This window comes from Rattus rattus, chromosome 7 (assembly GCF_011064425.1).
Source record: "Rattus rattus isolate New Zealand chromosome 7, Rrattus_CSIRO_v1, whole genome shotgun sequence".
NCBI lineage: Eukaryota > Metazoa > Chordata > Mammalia > Rodentia > Muridae > Rattus > Rattus rattus.
In genome coordinates, this window is record NC_046160.1 from 109,658,895 (window position 1) to 109,673,793 (window position 14,899).

At 39.2% G+C, this 14,899-nt stretch overlaps 1 protein-coding gene across 1 annotated transcript; it reads left to right on the forward strand.

The window, feature by feature from the left end:
• The first annotated feature begins 4,456 nt into the window (after window positions 1-4,456).
• On the forward strand, window positions 4,457-9,249 carry C7H3orf38 (chromosome 7 C3orf38 homolog). Its single transcript, XM_032908239.1, has 3 exons — window positions 4,457-4,798; window positions 6,117-6,355; window positions 8,360-9,249. The coding sequence occupies exons 1-3, from the start codon at window positions 4,672-4,674 to the stop codon at window positions 9,038-9,040; spliced, it is 1,047 nt and encodes a 348-aa protein (XP_032764130.1). The 5' UTR covers window positions 4,457-4,671; the 3' UTR covers window positions 9,041-9,249.
• The last annotated feature ends 5,650 nt before the right edge of the window (window positions 9,250-14,899 follow it).

A 14,899-nucleotide genomic window follows, 5' to 3' on the forward strand; every position in this document is an offset into this window, starting at 1 on the left:
AGTTCTCCTCAATTGCTTGTTTGCCCCACTCTTGAGCTATGTTTCACTTTGTTTAATTCTGTTTACAATTTTTAAAAAAAGCTCTTGGATTAAAGGTGTGTGCTAGGGCTGAGCCACACTACAACTGGAAACATGATTTTCCCAGTTAACACAATCTTGGGGTTCAAAGTTGTTGTGGCTTGCCCCAGAGTTATCTGTACTTTTATGCTAATTCCACTGCCCCAAGGACTGCTGCCTAGTCACTACTCAGGTGACTTCACCAGAACCTTCTCCCCATTGAATTTGTAAAATAGAGGTAAGGGGCAGGTACAGGATAGAAGGAGGCCTGTCACTGGAGGAAAAGGAAGGACGGGCGGGAGAGAAGTTTGAAGGAGAGAAAGGAAGAAGAGACAGGAGAGAGAGGGTGAGAAGCCATGTACGTAAAATTAAGATTCCCCTCTGTGTACTTACAGGTTGTTGATAATGTTCTTAAGGGATGGATGATACTGGGCTTTGTATATTTAGGTGGGCAATTATATCTTACCAATTGGGTCAAAGATTATTGTGTTGTGTGTTCTTTTATGTGTAGATTTAAGTGTAATGGAGTGTGGGGCAGCTGGTTGGGGCCACCACGGAGTTGGGATGTGTGTTTCTGGCATGGAAACCTGCCTTAGGAACTAGATAGGTAGAGAGATTGCTGCCAGGCTCAGAGAGAGGCCTTCGGCAGTGTGATAGGGGATGGAGCAGAGCGGGTGAGATGCTTTGCTAACTGAGAATTAAGATATCCAGCAGATATTTTGGGGCACTGTGGTGCTGGACCTAGCGAGGTAAAAGACAACATTACTTTTTTTAAAATTTTTTATATATTTTTTTAAAGTTGCTTCTTTTATATTTTTTGTTAGTTTCCTCAAAGTAACCACAGATATAACAAGCGTCAAGAAATCTCAATGACTAATAACCTCCCCTAATGAAATAATAAGCATATAATTATAAAGCTTATAGGTATTTTCCTTAGGACAGATGCAAAAATAGTTATTTAATGGAACACAATAGTCTTTTTAAAAATACAGATATACAATTCAGCACTTCATCAGAAAAATTAAGGGTATTTTAAAGTCAAACAAATGCAAAATGAAAAATAAATTAAGCAAAATTTTAAAAATGTGACAGAAGTCATCACTGACAGAAATGACCAATGGTAGATAAGATAAGTAAGTTTGAAGATTGCCGTACTGCTTAGTATGGTTATGGGGAAAGAATAAAAAAGAATACAGATGGGGCTGGAGAGATGGCTCAGTGGTTAAGAGCACCGGCTGCTCTTCCAGAGGTCTTGAGTTCAAATCCCAGCAACCACATGGTGGCTCACAACCATCTGTAATGAGATCTGATGCCCTCTTCTGGTGTCTAAAAACAGCTACAGTGTACTCGTATAAATAAAAAAATAAATAGGGGTTGGGGATTTAGCTCAGTGGTAGAGCGCTTGCCTTGCAAGAACAAGGCCCTGGGTTCGGTCCCCAGCTCCGAAAAATAGAAAAGTAAAATCTTAAAAAAAAAAAAAAAAGAATACAGATGTTCCATGGCAACATTAGTCTAGCATTAAATGAATTGATACATTTTTAAAAAATTTTTTTATCTTTATTAACTTGAGTATTTCTTATTTACATTTCGATTGTTATTCCCTTTCCCAGTTTCCCAGTTCCATCTCCTAAACCCTCCCTCTCCCCTTTTATAAGGGCTTCCCCTCCCCATCCTGCCCCCATTACTACCCTACCCCCAACAATCATATTCACTGGGTGTTCAGTCTTGGCAGGACCAAGGGCTTCCCCTTACACTGGTGCTCTTACTAGGCTATTTATTGCTACCTATGAGGTTGGAGCCCAGGGTCAGTCCATGTATAGTCTTTGGGTAGTGGCTTAGTCCCTGGAAGCTCTGGTTGCTTGGCATTGTTGCTCATATGGGGTCTCGAACCCCTTCAAGCTCTTTCAGTCCTTTCTCTGATTCCTTCAACGGGGGTCCCATTCTCAGTTCAGTGGATTGCTGCTGGCATTCGCCTATATATTTGCTGTATTCTGGCTATGTCTCTCAGGAGAAATCTACATCTGGTCCCTGTTGGCCTGCACTTCTTTGCTTCATCAATCTTATCTAGTTTGGTGGCTGTATATGTATGGGCCACATACAGGCTCTGGATGGGTGTTCCTTCTGCCTCTGTTCTAAACTTTGCCTCCCTATTCCCTGCCAAGGGTATTCTTGTTCCCTTTTAAAGAAGGAGTGAAGCATTCGCATTTTGGTCATCCTTCTTGAGTTTCATGTGTTGTGTGCATCTAGGGTAATTCAAGCATTTGGGCTAATAGCCACTTATCAATGAGTGCATTCCATGTGTGTTTTTCTGTGATTGGGTTACCTCACTCAGGATGATAATTTCCAGTTCCATCCATTTGCCTATGAATTCATAAAGTCATTGTTTTTGATAGAGTAGTAGTAGTATTCCATTGTGTAGAAGTACCACATTTTCTGTATCCATTCCTCAGTTGAAGGGCATCTGGGTTCTTTCCAGCTTCTGGCTATTATAAATAAGGCTGCTATGAACATAGTGGAGCACGTGTTTTTTTTTATATGTTGGGGCATCTTTTCGGTATATGCCCAAGAGAGGTATAGCTTGGTCCTCAGGTAGTTCAATGTCCAGTTATCTGAGGAATCTCCTGACTGATTTCTAGAATAGTTGTACCAGTCTGCAATCCCACCAACAATGGAGGAGTGTTCCTCTTTCTCCACATCCTCGCCAGCATTTGTTATCACCTGAGTTTTTGATCTTAGCCTGCCATTACCCAAGACTATCGGATCTTTCACTGTATCTCAAGGTATCATTTTTTGTCACACAGACTATTAGAGCTGCCTCCCAATTGGGCTCTCTTTGCCCTTCTCTTCCATCAGGCTACCCTTCATACCATATTCCAAGTCTGATCATATCATTCCTGTTCAAAAAATTTTAAAGTAGCCTCACAATTTGTTTTAAAAGTATATCTACTATGTGCTAGGCTTTGTAAAGGTAATAAAACAAAAACTGTTTACCCTACAGAACTCACCTTATAATGGGATGGGTGCAGGATATGAACAATAAACAATATAATATATTAAACTATACAGATACTTTGAAGACAAATGAAACGGGTAGGAAACATAAGCAGACTGTGTGTGGTGACTTTGAATAGGATAAAGCATTAGAGCCTTCCTAGTAATATTTTGAAGCAGGGACATGAAGAAACAGTAGGGAAAATGAGCTAAGGAAAAATGTCCCTTTCAAGTAAAACATCAAGAACATAGGTTTGAAGCAGAGACCTACAATAATGTCTAAGGAAACCCTTGTGGTTTTCTGCAAGTATGATTTAGAAATAAAAGAACTGAAGTCAGAGGTCAAATCTAAAAGATACTGTCTACAGACTGGCCTACAAACTCTAGATCAGCACGATCCAATCCAGTAGACAACTGCCATATAAAATTTGAAATTAAGTTCTTCAGTTTTACTACCATACTGCAAGACCTCAAAAGCCAGATGTGAACAGTGGTTGGTGTTGGCAATACAAGAATATTTTCATCTTCTCAGAAATTCTCTTGGGTAGGGTTTGAATTAGTGGCTCACCTGGGCATGATTTTCCTTCTCAGGCAACATTTGTTAGTCTGGAGGTATTTTCACTTGTATCAAGTTAGAAAGGGGAGCAATTTTCTTTGTGGAAATGTGGGGATGGTGTTAAGCACCCTGCAACCTCTACAACAATAAATTACCATGTTCCTAATCTCAATAATTCTGTACTTCGAAAGAACTCTAATCGAAATCCAGTTTCTACTACTAATACTCACAACACAGATCACTTTCTACCCAAGGTGTTTGTGTATGTGTATTTTCCCCACACCACCCAAGCGACTATTACTACTTTGTGGATACCAGCACAAATCTAATGGCAGCAGGTCCTGCAGAGACGCAGTCCCAAGATTGTGTGACACCCTGCCCATCCAGCTCCACATTAGATGCAAATCCAAAGCCCCAGGTTGTTTCAGTTGTACTTAATGACCAACCAGCTGACAATTGGAGGTCCACTACCTCATTCTTGGGCTCAATTTTATAATATAGCTATCTAAAAGTCTGCGAAGCGTGGGATCACAGAGAGAGAAGCAAGTTAAGTTCTTTTAAAACATTTTCTCCCTATAGCGTTTAAAAGTGTAGCCTAATTTTTGTAGCTAAAGAATATCAAAGTGCTGGATCACCTAACTCAGAGGTGGCTAGCAGAGTAAACACTTCCAAATGTTCAGGGGACCCTGGAGGGGAGAAGCACCTCCACCCGCCAGCCTGGAGCTTGCTTGCTCTGAGCTCCGCCCTCTCCCTTATCCCCGCCTCTACCATTAGCCAGGAGGCGGTGCAAAGGAGTTTACTGGTTCGTGTCTATCCAACCCTCGAGTGGAAGGCAGATGCTCAGGACGCTTCTTTAAATCGCGTTCTCTGGAACTCCAGTACGGGCCGGAACCATCACGCTTCCTCGCTGACTTCCACCCAGGGGGCTAGAATATTCGAGACTCTTCCGGCACCAGCGATTGGTTGAAAAGGCACTTCCGGTGTCTGTTGCCAAGGCGCCGGCCGGCCCGCGGGCCGTGAGGGCGACATTGGTGGCGTCGTCCTCTGCCCCCTTCCCCGGGGGCGAGATGTCGGGGCTCAGCCACTTAGAGTCGGAAGGCTGCCGGAACCTACTCGGCATGCTGGACAATGACGAGATCATGGCCCTTTGCGACACCGTCACCAACCGCCTGGTGCAGCCTGTGGACCGCCAAGGTAGGCGCCGGCGCGGGTGCCCGGGTAGTCACGTCAACTGGTCGGGTCGGGAGGGGCGGCTTCGCCCAGGGAAGTCGCTGCACAGCTCTCCAGCCTCCTTGCCGACGGAGCCGGGTCCAGGGGCGCTGGTGGGTTGTACAGTAGTACTGGTCGGGTAAAAGCTTTGTGGACTTGCTGACCCGAGTAACAGATTGAGCCACTTTTCGTGATTTTCGGGAAGTCCCAGAGTGTGTTTCAGTTTTCAGTTCCGATTTCCGAGGGGGATCAGTCCGCTTCTGCTGTTTTCTTCCAGCCTGAAAGTGAGATAATAAACACCATTTGTGGGTATCTTAGGTAGATACCCACTGAAACAAATAAAAGTTTAAATCTTACATTCATAGTTGAGAAGTGGCAAGACCACATTTTTTTTTAAATAAAAAGACACAAAGACACAATAAAAGACACAAAGGATATATGTACGTTGAATTTATAAAACATTAAAAAAATATCCTAAAAAAAAATATATCCTAACTAAATATCAGTGAAACAAATGTTGCTGAAAAGGGATAGAAATGCCAAACAAAATAAAAAGAAAAACACTCCCAGACCTCCAAAACAAACAATCAGATTTAGTAGTTACCCCTAAATGGGTGGGAATAAAATAATAGCATCTTTATTAAGGAAGATACTAAAAAGTGGGGGCATCAAAGATACTATGTGTCAGTGGAATAAGATCTTTGGAAAAGGTAGGTGTAATGAGTGCAATTTCTTTTTCTTTTTTATTTTTTTAATTCTTCCTATTTTGCAGCAGTAATATATCTGAAAGCTATTTGGACTGTGTTTTCAGCCCAACTTTTTAGTTTAAAAACCTCTTGATTCTGCTGTTTTCCAACTCTGGTTCTCTGTAAAGTCAGAAGTTTGACAATATTCCTTGGTATCAAATATTGCGATTTTAACCATTTTCTCAAGATTTATGGATCTTAGGTATTTAGAGCATAGAAATAATTTTTTTTTTCCTGAGTCAGAAAATTTCACTGTGTAGTCCTGGCTGTCCTTGAATCACTTTGTAGACCAGGCTGGCCTCAGACTCAGAGATCTGCCTGCCTCTGCCTCCCGAAAGCTGAGTGCACCAGTGTGCACCACCACTGCCAGGCAAGTTAAAGGAAGTTTAAGGTCTAAAGGTTTAAAAAGCAGACAAATGGGTAAGAAACTTCTTGCATTTCAAACCATAGCCATGTTATGTAAAAGCAAGAATCAGTACAAGATCTTAAATAATTTTCAATAAAATTTTTGCTGATGCCTTCTAATTGTCCATTAATTGTTTTTACTTTTTTTCTAGATGCTATTCGTGCAATATTAGTGTATAGCCAAAATGTAGAAGAACTTCTGAGGCGCAAAAAAGTCCACCGAGAAGTCATATTTAAGTATTTGGCAACACAAGGGGTGGTTGTACCTCCAACTACTGAAAAACACGGTCTTATTCAGTATGCGAAAAGTTACTGGGAAGAACAGTCTCCAAAACTGAAGGAGACGGCAGAGCCAGTTAAAAAGACGGAGGACATCCAGCTCTTTGAGCAGGTATGCTAGATTTGTGCTTGCGTTCAGAGTCCCTGTTCTGTCTGAAACTGCACAATCCTGGCTCTGAGGTACATGGTTCACAGTCCTTTTGTTTTCCAGTCTCTCTCCTATACATACTTCAAGACCATGAAAGTAACTTAGATACAGAATATTCCTCAGATGTACCGTGTGTATGTGATCTCTTGACTTAGGTGTAAGAGTAATATATTCCTCTTTTTTATAAATGGGGATTATTATATGTTTACAGAGTCTACGATATGAATATTTTCATTTTAAAGGAAGCTGTATTTACAGTTTCTGTGTACTTTAAAAGAAAGCTTTTGTACATTTCCTATTTCATAGTATAAATCTGCATTAGGTATCTGTATAAAAATTTCATTGAAGAAATTAAAAAGATTTTACTTCAGTTAATCCTGGTTGCTCTCAAGTAGGGGTGTGTGTGTGTGTGTGTGTGTGTGTGTTAGATGTTGAGTACCTAATGTTAATGTCTGAAATCTGGATAATTTCTGAGGTTTTAATTAGGAAAGGATGTTTTAAGGTCTTGTTTGCTTAATATACTGAAAAAAATATGTTCATAGCAATTTATATAATATACTGAAAAGAAAAAAAGGAATGTTCATTGTGCTTACTGTGAAGGTGGAGAAAGTACAGTTAATTATCACATTTGTGCCAAATATATTGAATAGCAGGTGCTTTGTGTAGTATTGAATAAGGTATACTATCTTACTCTTGTGAGGAACTAGATTTTGAAATATATAGATGGATGAGGTCTAGATTATAGGGTTTGTTTTCATAGTAATATTCCCTTTTAATTAAAAAAGAAGGAAACAGTAGCTGGGTAGTGGTGGTTTGTGCCTTGAATCCCAGCATTTGGGGGTGGGGAGAAGCAGAGACAGGTGTACCTATCTGAGTTCTAGGCAAGCCTGGTCTACAATTCCAGTTCAAGGACAGCTAAGGCTACACAGAAACCCTGTCTCGAAAACAAAAAACTAAACCACACCAAAATGAAAACAGTATTAATTCCAGTCATAGAAAATTGCCCATTTCAGTCAACTTTGGAAGTATCTGTTTAAAGAGGGTAGGGAGGGATTTTTTAAAAAATGATCCAGACAAACTGGTTAGAATAAAAGTCATTTTAATGCTAGAGCAGATACCATTGGCAAGAGGTTAATTAAGTACCTTCAGTAGAATTTTTGGTGATGTTAGAAAAATGCACAAATTTCTCATGAGCTTTTTAATTATTGTAGTTGTCTTATTTTTATAATCACCTTTATTTATTCAATAAAGGATCCATTTGAAGCAATTGTAAAGTTTTGAGAGATGTGTATAATCAAGGGAAAAATCATGCACAAACCATTATCATTGACTTCATGCAGATACTGATATTTTAAAGGGCTTTGTTCATTTCCTATTTTTGTAAACTTCTTGGACCAAATTCACTGGCATTAAATATAACATTCCTATTTACTGTTTCGTAATTGGCTTTGAAGAGACAGGATATCAGAATAGGTGGAATGTTACATGCCTGTAACCTCAGCATACAGAGGACAAGAAACTTGGTGATTGCAAGCCCCAGAACTGTTTTGGATACATAGTAGATTCTTTCTTAGAAGAAGAAAAAAAGAAAAGGTCTAGGGGAGTTACCAAGTTTGATACCAACCCCAGCAAAGAAAAGTGAGTGGGCGGGAGTGGGGATGGGAGAATGGGAAAGAAGAGAAGGAGAACGAATGGATGAGAGAATACTTAGGGCTCATCTTGGACCCCTGGGCTCCTGGGCTCAATCCAACTTTACTTCAGCCTCCAGAGTAGCTGGCACCTTAGCAGGGTATGTTACATTTTACTTAGCTAAATTTAAATTTAAAAGGTTTGCTTCCTTTTTGAAAGAGGTTTCTCTGGGCTGGGTGTGGTTCAGTTGTTCCCTTTGCTTTAAGCGGTGCATTAGCACTTGGGTTGGGCAGGAACGTGGATGTGAGAGGTGACCTTCGCTTTGCTTTCCTCTTACAGCAGGCAAAGGAAGATAAAGAAGCTGAAAAGGTCGATTTTCGTCGCTTAGGAGAAGAATTTTGTCACTGGTTCTTTGAACTTCTTAATTCTCAGAATCCTTTTTTGGGACCACCTCAGGATGAATGGGGCCCACAGCACTTCTGGCATGATGTGAAGCTTAGGTTTTATTATAACACCTCAGAACAAAACATGACAGACTACGAAGGAGCAGAAATGGTGAGCCTTCGTTTACTGTCATTGGTGAAAGAGGAATTTCTTTTTCTCAGTCCCAACCTTGATTCTCAAGGACTAAAATGTGCGTCTTCTCCTCATGGACTAGTTATGGTTGGAGTTGCAGGGACTGTCCACCGCGGAAATTCTTGTTTGGGCATATTTGAACAAATTTTTGGACTTATCCGTAGCCCTTTTGTAGAAAATACTTGGAAAATCAAATTTATTAACCTGAGAATCGTTGGAGGAAGTTCCCTTGCCCCTGGATCATCGCTGAAACCATCTGTAACATTTGAACAGAGTGATTTCGAGGCCTTTTATAATGTAATCACTTTGTGTAATAGCCCTGAGGTAAGACCTAATGTAAGGCAGATATTGGATAGTGGAACTGGAGACCAGGTTTTATGTAGTGGAGATGAGGCCTTGTTGAACAAAAAGGAAATGAATTTGCCTACCCCTCTAAAGCATTGAACACTATACCACAGCCTGAAGAAGCTGCAGAAACACAACACTGACCATCTCTAAGCCACTGCAGGTCTGAGAATTGACATATTTTAGCTCAAATACCTTTTTGGACTACAGACTAATGTGAATACTTGCCTATTTCTACCTGAGTTACAGCAAATGTTCTGTGAACTTATTGCGGTCCACCAAATAAATCCCACTTTAGATGTTGTAGATACCTGTGTGCCTTAGAGACTTTAGGTAATATTTTCATTTTATTTAGTGACTAGCCTACTAATCTCTGAACTTCTAAGTGGTAATATTATTCGTGCTCATGGCTTATTGGATCTCAAATGCATAAAATGTTGTCAAAAGAAAACAGCATTTTAGGGTTGGATTTAGCTCAGTGGTAGAGCTTGCCCTAGCAAGCACAAAGGCCCTAGGGTTCGGTCCCCAGCTCGAAAAAAAAAAAAAAAAAAAAAAAAAAAAAAAAGGAAAAAAAAAAGGAAAAAGAAAACAGCATTTTAAAGATGTTAAGTATAAAAGTCTTAATTATTCAAGATGCAAATAGTAGACTTGTTCAAAAAGTCCAACCAGTTAGCCTGGGAAGAGAACTTAGCTGCCTCTTTGCAACTTCTTTTTCTAGTTACCTGTTCTAGTCCAGGCAAATATTTCAAAATCTGTTACTTCTCTGAATTATGTTGGGCATAATTGCTGTTTTCAACACAGATCTTTTTACTGCTTAGGCTTCAGCCAACAGTTTCCAGAATGTTTACTCTAGTACTCTAAAGATGGAAGGTATGCTTTAAGATTTTGAAGGTATTCACGATTCCTAACAAATTACTGTTCTTATTCTGGTTGATCTTCTCAAAAGAGAAACAAATCATAGACTTGTGCAAACAAAAACACACAATAACCTGGCCCATTTAGAACTTACAACATGGGTATGCACACACACACACACACACACATATATATATATATATATATATATATATATATATATATATATATATCTCCTAATGAAGTTTTCACCTCTGTTACTAGATTTGAGATCCAAAGTAGACTTGACAGGTTAATTATACAGTTGCCTTAGTGTTTAAATTGCTCATCACTGATAGCTAGTTGCTGATCCTAGATTTGGTTAGGAATTTCAATTTTTTTTTTTCTTTTCTTTTTTTTCGGAGCTGGGGACCGAACCCAGGGCCTTGCGCTTGCTAGGCAAGCGCCCTACCACTGATCTAAATCCCCAACCCCAATTTTTAAATTATCATTTGGAAGAAATTCTGGAAATGTGATGGTGTATTGTATTTGTTAAAATTTTGCATTCAACTCTGATGACTGGGGAGACTGATTATGGCTACTGGAAGTAAGAGGTGAAGATTCACCACTACCCCACCTTTGATTTTAGTGCATGCTTCCATGAAGAGCACAAATCAGCATGCTCTGAGATAATAAGGGAAATTCTTCTGTCTGTATAAGAATAGATTCAGCCCACAGTTCTTAAGGAGCGCTTTAGGCATTTAACCACAACCAAGCTGATTTTCCTGTTATTTTCTGTATAGTAAGTATAATTAAGTATAAAGGAACAATAATCTGCAAAACAATTGTTTGTAAGACAAAACAACCAGATTGCGTTCTTATCCACTCTCTACCTCTACTTGGGTTTTGAAAATTCAGTTTGATTTTATACTTTTCCTTTTCTCTTTAAAAAAAAATTTCCACATGGTTTCTTTGTGTAGTCCTGGCTATCCTGGAACTTGATCTGTAGATCAGGCTGGCCTTGAAGTCACAGAGATCTGCTTTCTGCCTTTTGAGTGTTGAGATTAAAGTGCTCCACCCCATCTGGCTATAGTTTTCTTAGCTTTTAAGTATCAATATAGATGCCCTGAAAAAAGCATAAGATTCAAAATGATCGTTAGGCTATTTGTGTCACTTATTGAATGTTTGAATTCTTAAAAAGTCTAAGGAAGGCACAAATTTCTACACAGCTTTAAGTCAACTTGAAAAAATTGAAGTATTCTTAACAGACTGAGAGGCTTGCCCAGCATCTTCAGGTTAAATGTCTGCGCTGGGCTCACAGTAGCTCCTCTGCAGTGAGGTGTAAATGAGCGAACTGTCAGACAGGGTGGCAGGCTTGCTCCCCACATACTGGATTTAACATGTAGGTGTGCCGAAACTTAGGTTTCTGTTATTCAAATTTAAGAGAATAATGGTACTTGGGGATTGGTGGGATATTCTTACAACTGAGGCAATCTAACAGAGATATAGGGAAGTAATGAAAATGTCCAGAGAAAGAAATCTAGAAGAATTAAACTCTGTTCAAGAAGCTTGGAACAAAAAGAAGGTACAAACATTTCCATTCTTTAGCCCACTCCCTATGGCTATTAAGGAACAGCTGAGACAAGCTCTGTTTTGCTGTATTCTACCTAGCTACTACTTGAAAAACCTGGCAAGTCCAACTCTGCATAGAATATGGATGATTGGTATGCTGGCTAGACATAAACTAGAGTCTTGAGAGAAGGGAATCTAGATTGAGAAAGTGTCTTTTAAGATGGGGCTCTGTAGGCCAGCCTGTAGAACATTTTCTTAATTAGTGATTGATGGGGGTGGGCCCAAACCATTGTGAAGCTATCCTGGGCTGATGTTCATGGTTTCTACAAGAAAGCAGAAGCAGGTAAGTAATAGCCCTCTGTGGCCTCTGCATCAGTTCCTGCCTTCAGGTTCCTGTCCTGTTTGAATTCCTGTCCTGACTTCCTTCAGTGATGAACAGATGTGGAATTGTCAGCTGAATAAATTCTTTCTCAAGTGGCTTTTGGTCACAGCAGTAGTAGCCCTGAGCAAGATTTCCGATTTAAGGATCTAGGCTTTGCTGAAGACTATTTTGCCCATAGCCTAATATAGAGTGCATGGTGAAATACTCCCTTTTGTTAAAATGACTACCAATGTACAAGTTGCACTGAATTTTAGGCAGGGTTAAATTTAAATATTAATATCTAAAATTATTATTAATGTGTCTTAAAAACCAACATGACAAACTGCAGGAAAAAACCACTTAAACCACCTGTAATTTATTAAGCTGCCTTGTGAACCATACCAGATTTAGAGATACTCTGCTTTCTTCCCAGAAGGTGTTCTTTTTTTTGTGAAAAAAGGCTGATCACATAATCTTACTAAAAATCATTAAAAAAACCAAACAAACCAAAAAACAAAAACAAAAAAACACCAGAAGACCATGCAAAGAAGTGCTTTAAAACAGGATTACAGCCAGATGTGGTGGTGTAAGCCTGTAACCCCAGCAGGTGGGAGGCAGGAGGTTCTCCAAACTACTGACCTACCTGAGTGAGTCCCAGGACGCTCAGGACTCCACAGGGAGGTCCTGACTCCAGAAGCCCACATGAAGTAAATAATGAACAGTTAATAATTATTAACTCTTTGCCTTGAGTAGATCACAGAAATGGATAAAAGCAGTATCATTAAAACATGTTTGTTCTTATTCTTACATCTTGCCATTTCCCCTCCCTCCCCTCCTCATAGTCCCCCCACTACTACCACATTACCTCTCCGATACTTACTCCTACATTTTTGTTAAAAAAAAAAAAACAGCAGGTCTCCCAGGGATATCAACTAAAAATGGCATAACAAGTTACAGTTAAGTCTAGGCACAAACCTTCATATCAAGGCTGGAAGAGGCAATCCAGTAGGAGGAAAAGGGTCCCAAGAGCAGGCAAAGAGTCAGACACCCTCCCCCTCCCCCATTCTCAATGTTAGGATAAACACAAGCCTTTTGTTGTTCTTTCCAAAGTAATTGAATTTTTCAACATTTCAGTAAGTTGAACCTTTGTAAAGCACATTTGAGCTCTGGAGATTATAATCAGTGATAGGAAATCTCTATCTCTTAATGTTAACATTTTGGATATGGCCTTTCTTAAGGCAATGGGATAAGACTAATGAATGAAAGTGTAATCTCTAGGGAATATACTTTAAAAGAAATTGTTACAAACTTTATTTTTCAAAAGATATTAGGGAGGATTTGGCTCAGTGGTAGAGCACTTGCCTAGCAAGTGCAAGGCCCTGGGTTTGGTCCCCAGCTCCGAAAAAAAGAAAAGAAAAAAAAACCAAAAAACCCTTCATCAAAAGATATTAGGATTAAGTCTACTGAAATACTGTCAAGTGGGCTCTAAAAATGTAAGTTCTATCATTTTGATAAAATGATTGGCAGCATGCTTTGGAATAGGAGTCTCAAGTTGTTAACCTCATACTAAGACAACGCTTATTAGTGACTGTAGTTTGGTGATTCTAATCAATGGTTTCTAAGAACAGTAGTATTTCTGTGTAGTCCATATATGTGGCCACAAACTGGTTCTTCCCTCATCTACTTCCTACAACCTTTTTCATAAGCTTTCCTCTGTTCATTTTGCTTAGATAGCATAATTGCAATGTTGGGAAATCGGATCTGAGTTCTCATCAAGTTTATTTGAAATATATCGTTTACTATTTATAAGTCATTGAGTCATGTAAAATATCACTAGGTTATTTGGTTAAACATGTTGAGTTTAAATCTCATTTTTGGAGTTTAGATTGCTTGAGGGAGTAAATTTCTTTAGGTTGAAAATTTCTGACAGACCATAAAGAAAAAGTTAATCGATAATTTAAATCATCATAAGGATGCATGCAATATTGATTAAATACAGAATATAATTTAACTTGACACCATTTAATTTAGATTAGTAAGGAAAACTTCCAAATTATCAGAATGTGTCAAATGTGTTAGTTTTCAGTTCGTTACCAATTCTTTATAGCAATTTTTAAGTAAAACTTCAGTTATATATTAAAATTGCTGTATTTACCTTGAGCTCACTGTGATGTGTAAAGCCAGAACTCCAGCTTTGTGTATGCTGAATCATGAAATCACTTGCCTAGAATTTTGTATCTTGTAAATTCTGCTTTCCATTTACACACTATGTCTTTTTCAGTCGTTTAGTGAGGCTTCATGATCATTTAGATCTTCAATATGTAGACACCAAGAACAGCTGAAATTACTTCTCACTTACTAAGCTTAAATAAAGCCTGGAAGAAAAATTACCAACAACCAAAGCTTGTCTGATGAGCAGGTTTCTAACTAAACTGTGTGAAGGAAGGGTAGGTTGTAGCTCGGTTGAGTGAGTTCTTGTCTAGCAGGCTGGAAGGCTTTGGACAGCATTCTTAAATAGGTGTGGCTGTGTGTGCCTACAGTGCCAGCACAGGGAGGCAGTGGTAACAGGATCAGACTGCTCGTGAGCATCTCTATCCAAGTTTAATTAACACCGGCCTGGGATAAAAAAGAAATTGGCATATTCTAGCTCTACCAATGATTCCTGTTACATAATTCATACTCTTATATTAAGTTGCTTTTGTCTCCCTAAGTGGAATGTTGCCAGAGCTGTAGTGTTTTACTTTATAATCCTCTTCACCAAGTTACTTTATGGGATGAAATATAGGTAACTTCACTAATTATATGTAGCTACCTTTCTGTGTACATTTATTTAATGTGGCCGTCTGCTATTATTGCAGTAGCAACAGCTGATGTTACAACCTAGATTTAAAAAAAGAAAATTTAAATTTTTGAGGCATGGTCTCAGCCTAGCCCTGGCTGTCCTGGAACTCACTGTGTAGGTCATGCTAACCTCAACTCACAAGAGATCTGCCTGCCTCTGCCTCCTCAGAGCTGGGTTTAAAGGCATGTACCACTGCACTGACTAGGATCGAGATTGAAACCCAAATACTCAAAGACGAGCTACAATGGCGCTATTGCATCTCTGTATTGCATCTCTTTATTGCTTATAAAAGACTAATGTTTAATCCTTTTTGACTAATCATCCTCAGAATGAGCACTGCCATTTGCTT

Excerpts from the sequence above, each read along its gene's own strand:
- C7H3orf38 (XM_032908239.1), top strand. The coding sequence starts at position 4,672 with ATGTCGGGGCTCAGCCACTTAGAGTCGGAAGGCTGCCGGAACCTACTC. Across the intron at positions 4,799-6,116 it reads GCAGCCTGTGGACCGCCAAG|ATGCTATTCGTGCAATATTA; the intron begins GTAGGCGCCGGC and ends CTTTTTTTCTAG. Across the intron at positions 6,356-8,359 it reads ACATCCAGCTCTTTGAGCAG|CAGGCAAAGGAAGATAAAGA; the intron begins GTATGCTAGATT and ends TTCCTCTTACAG.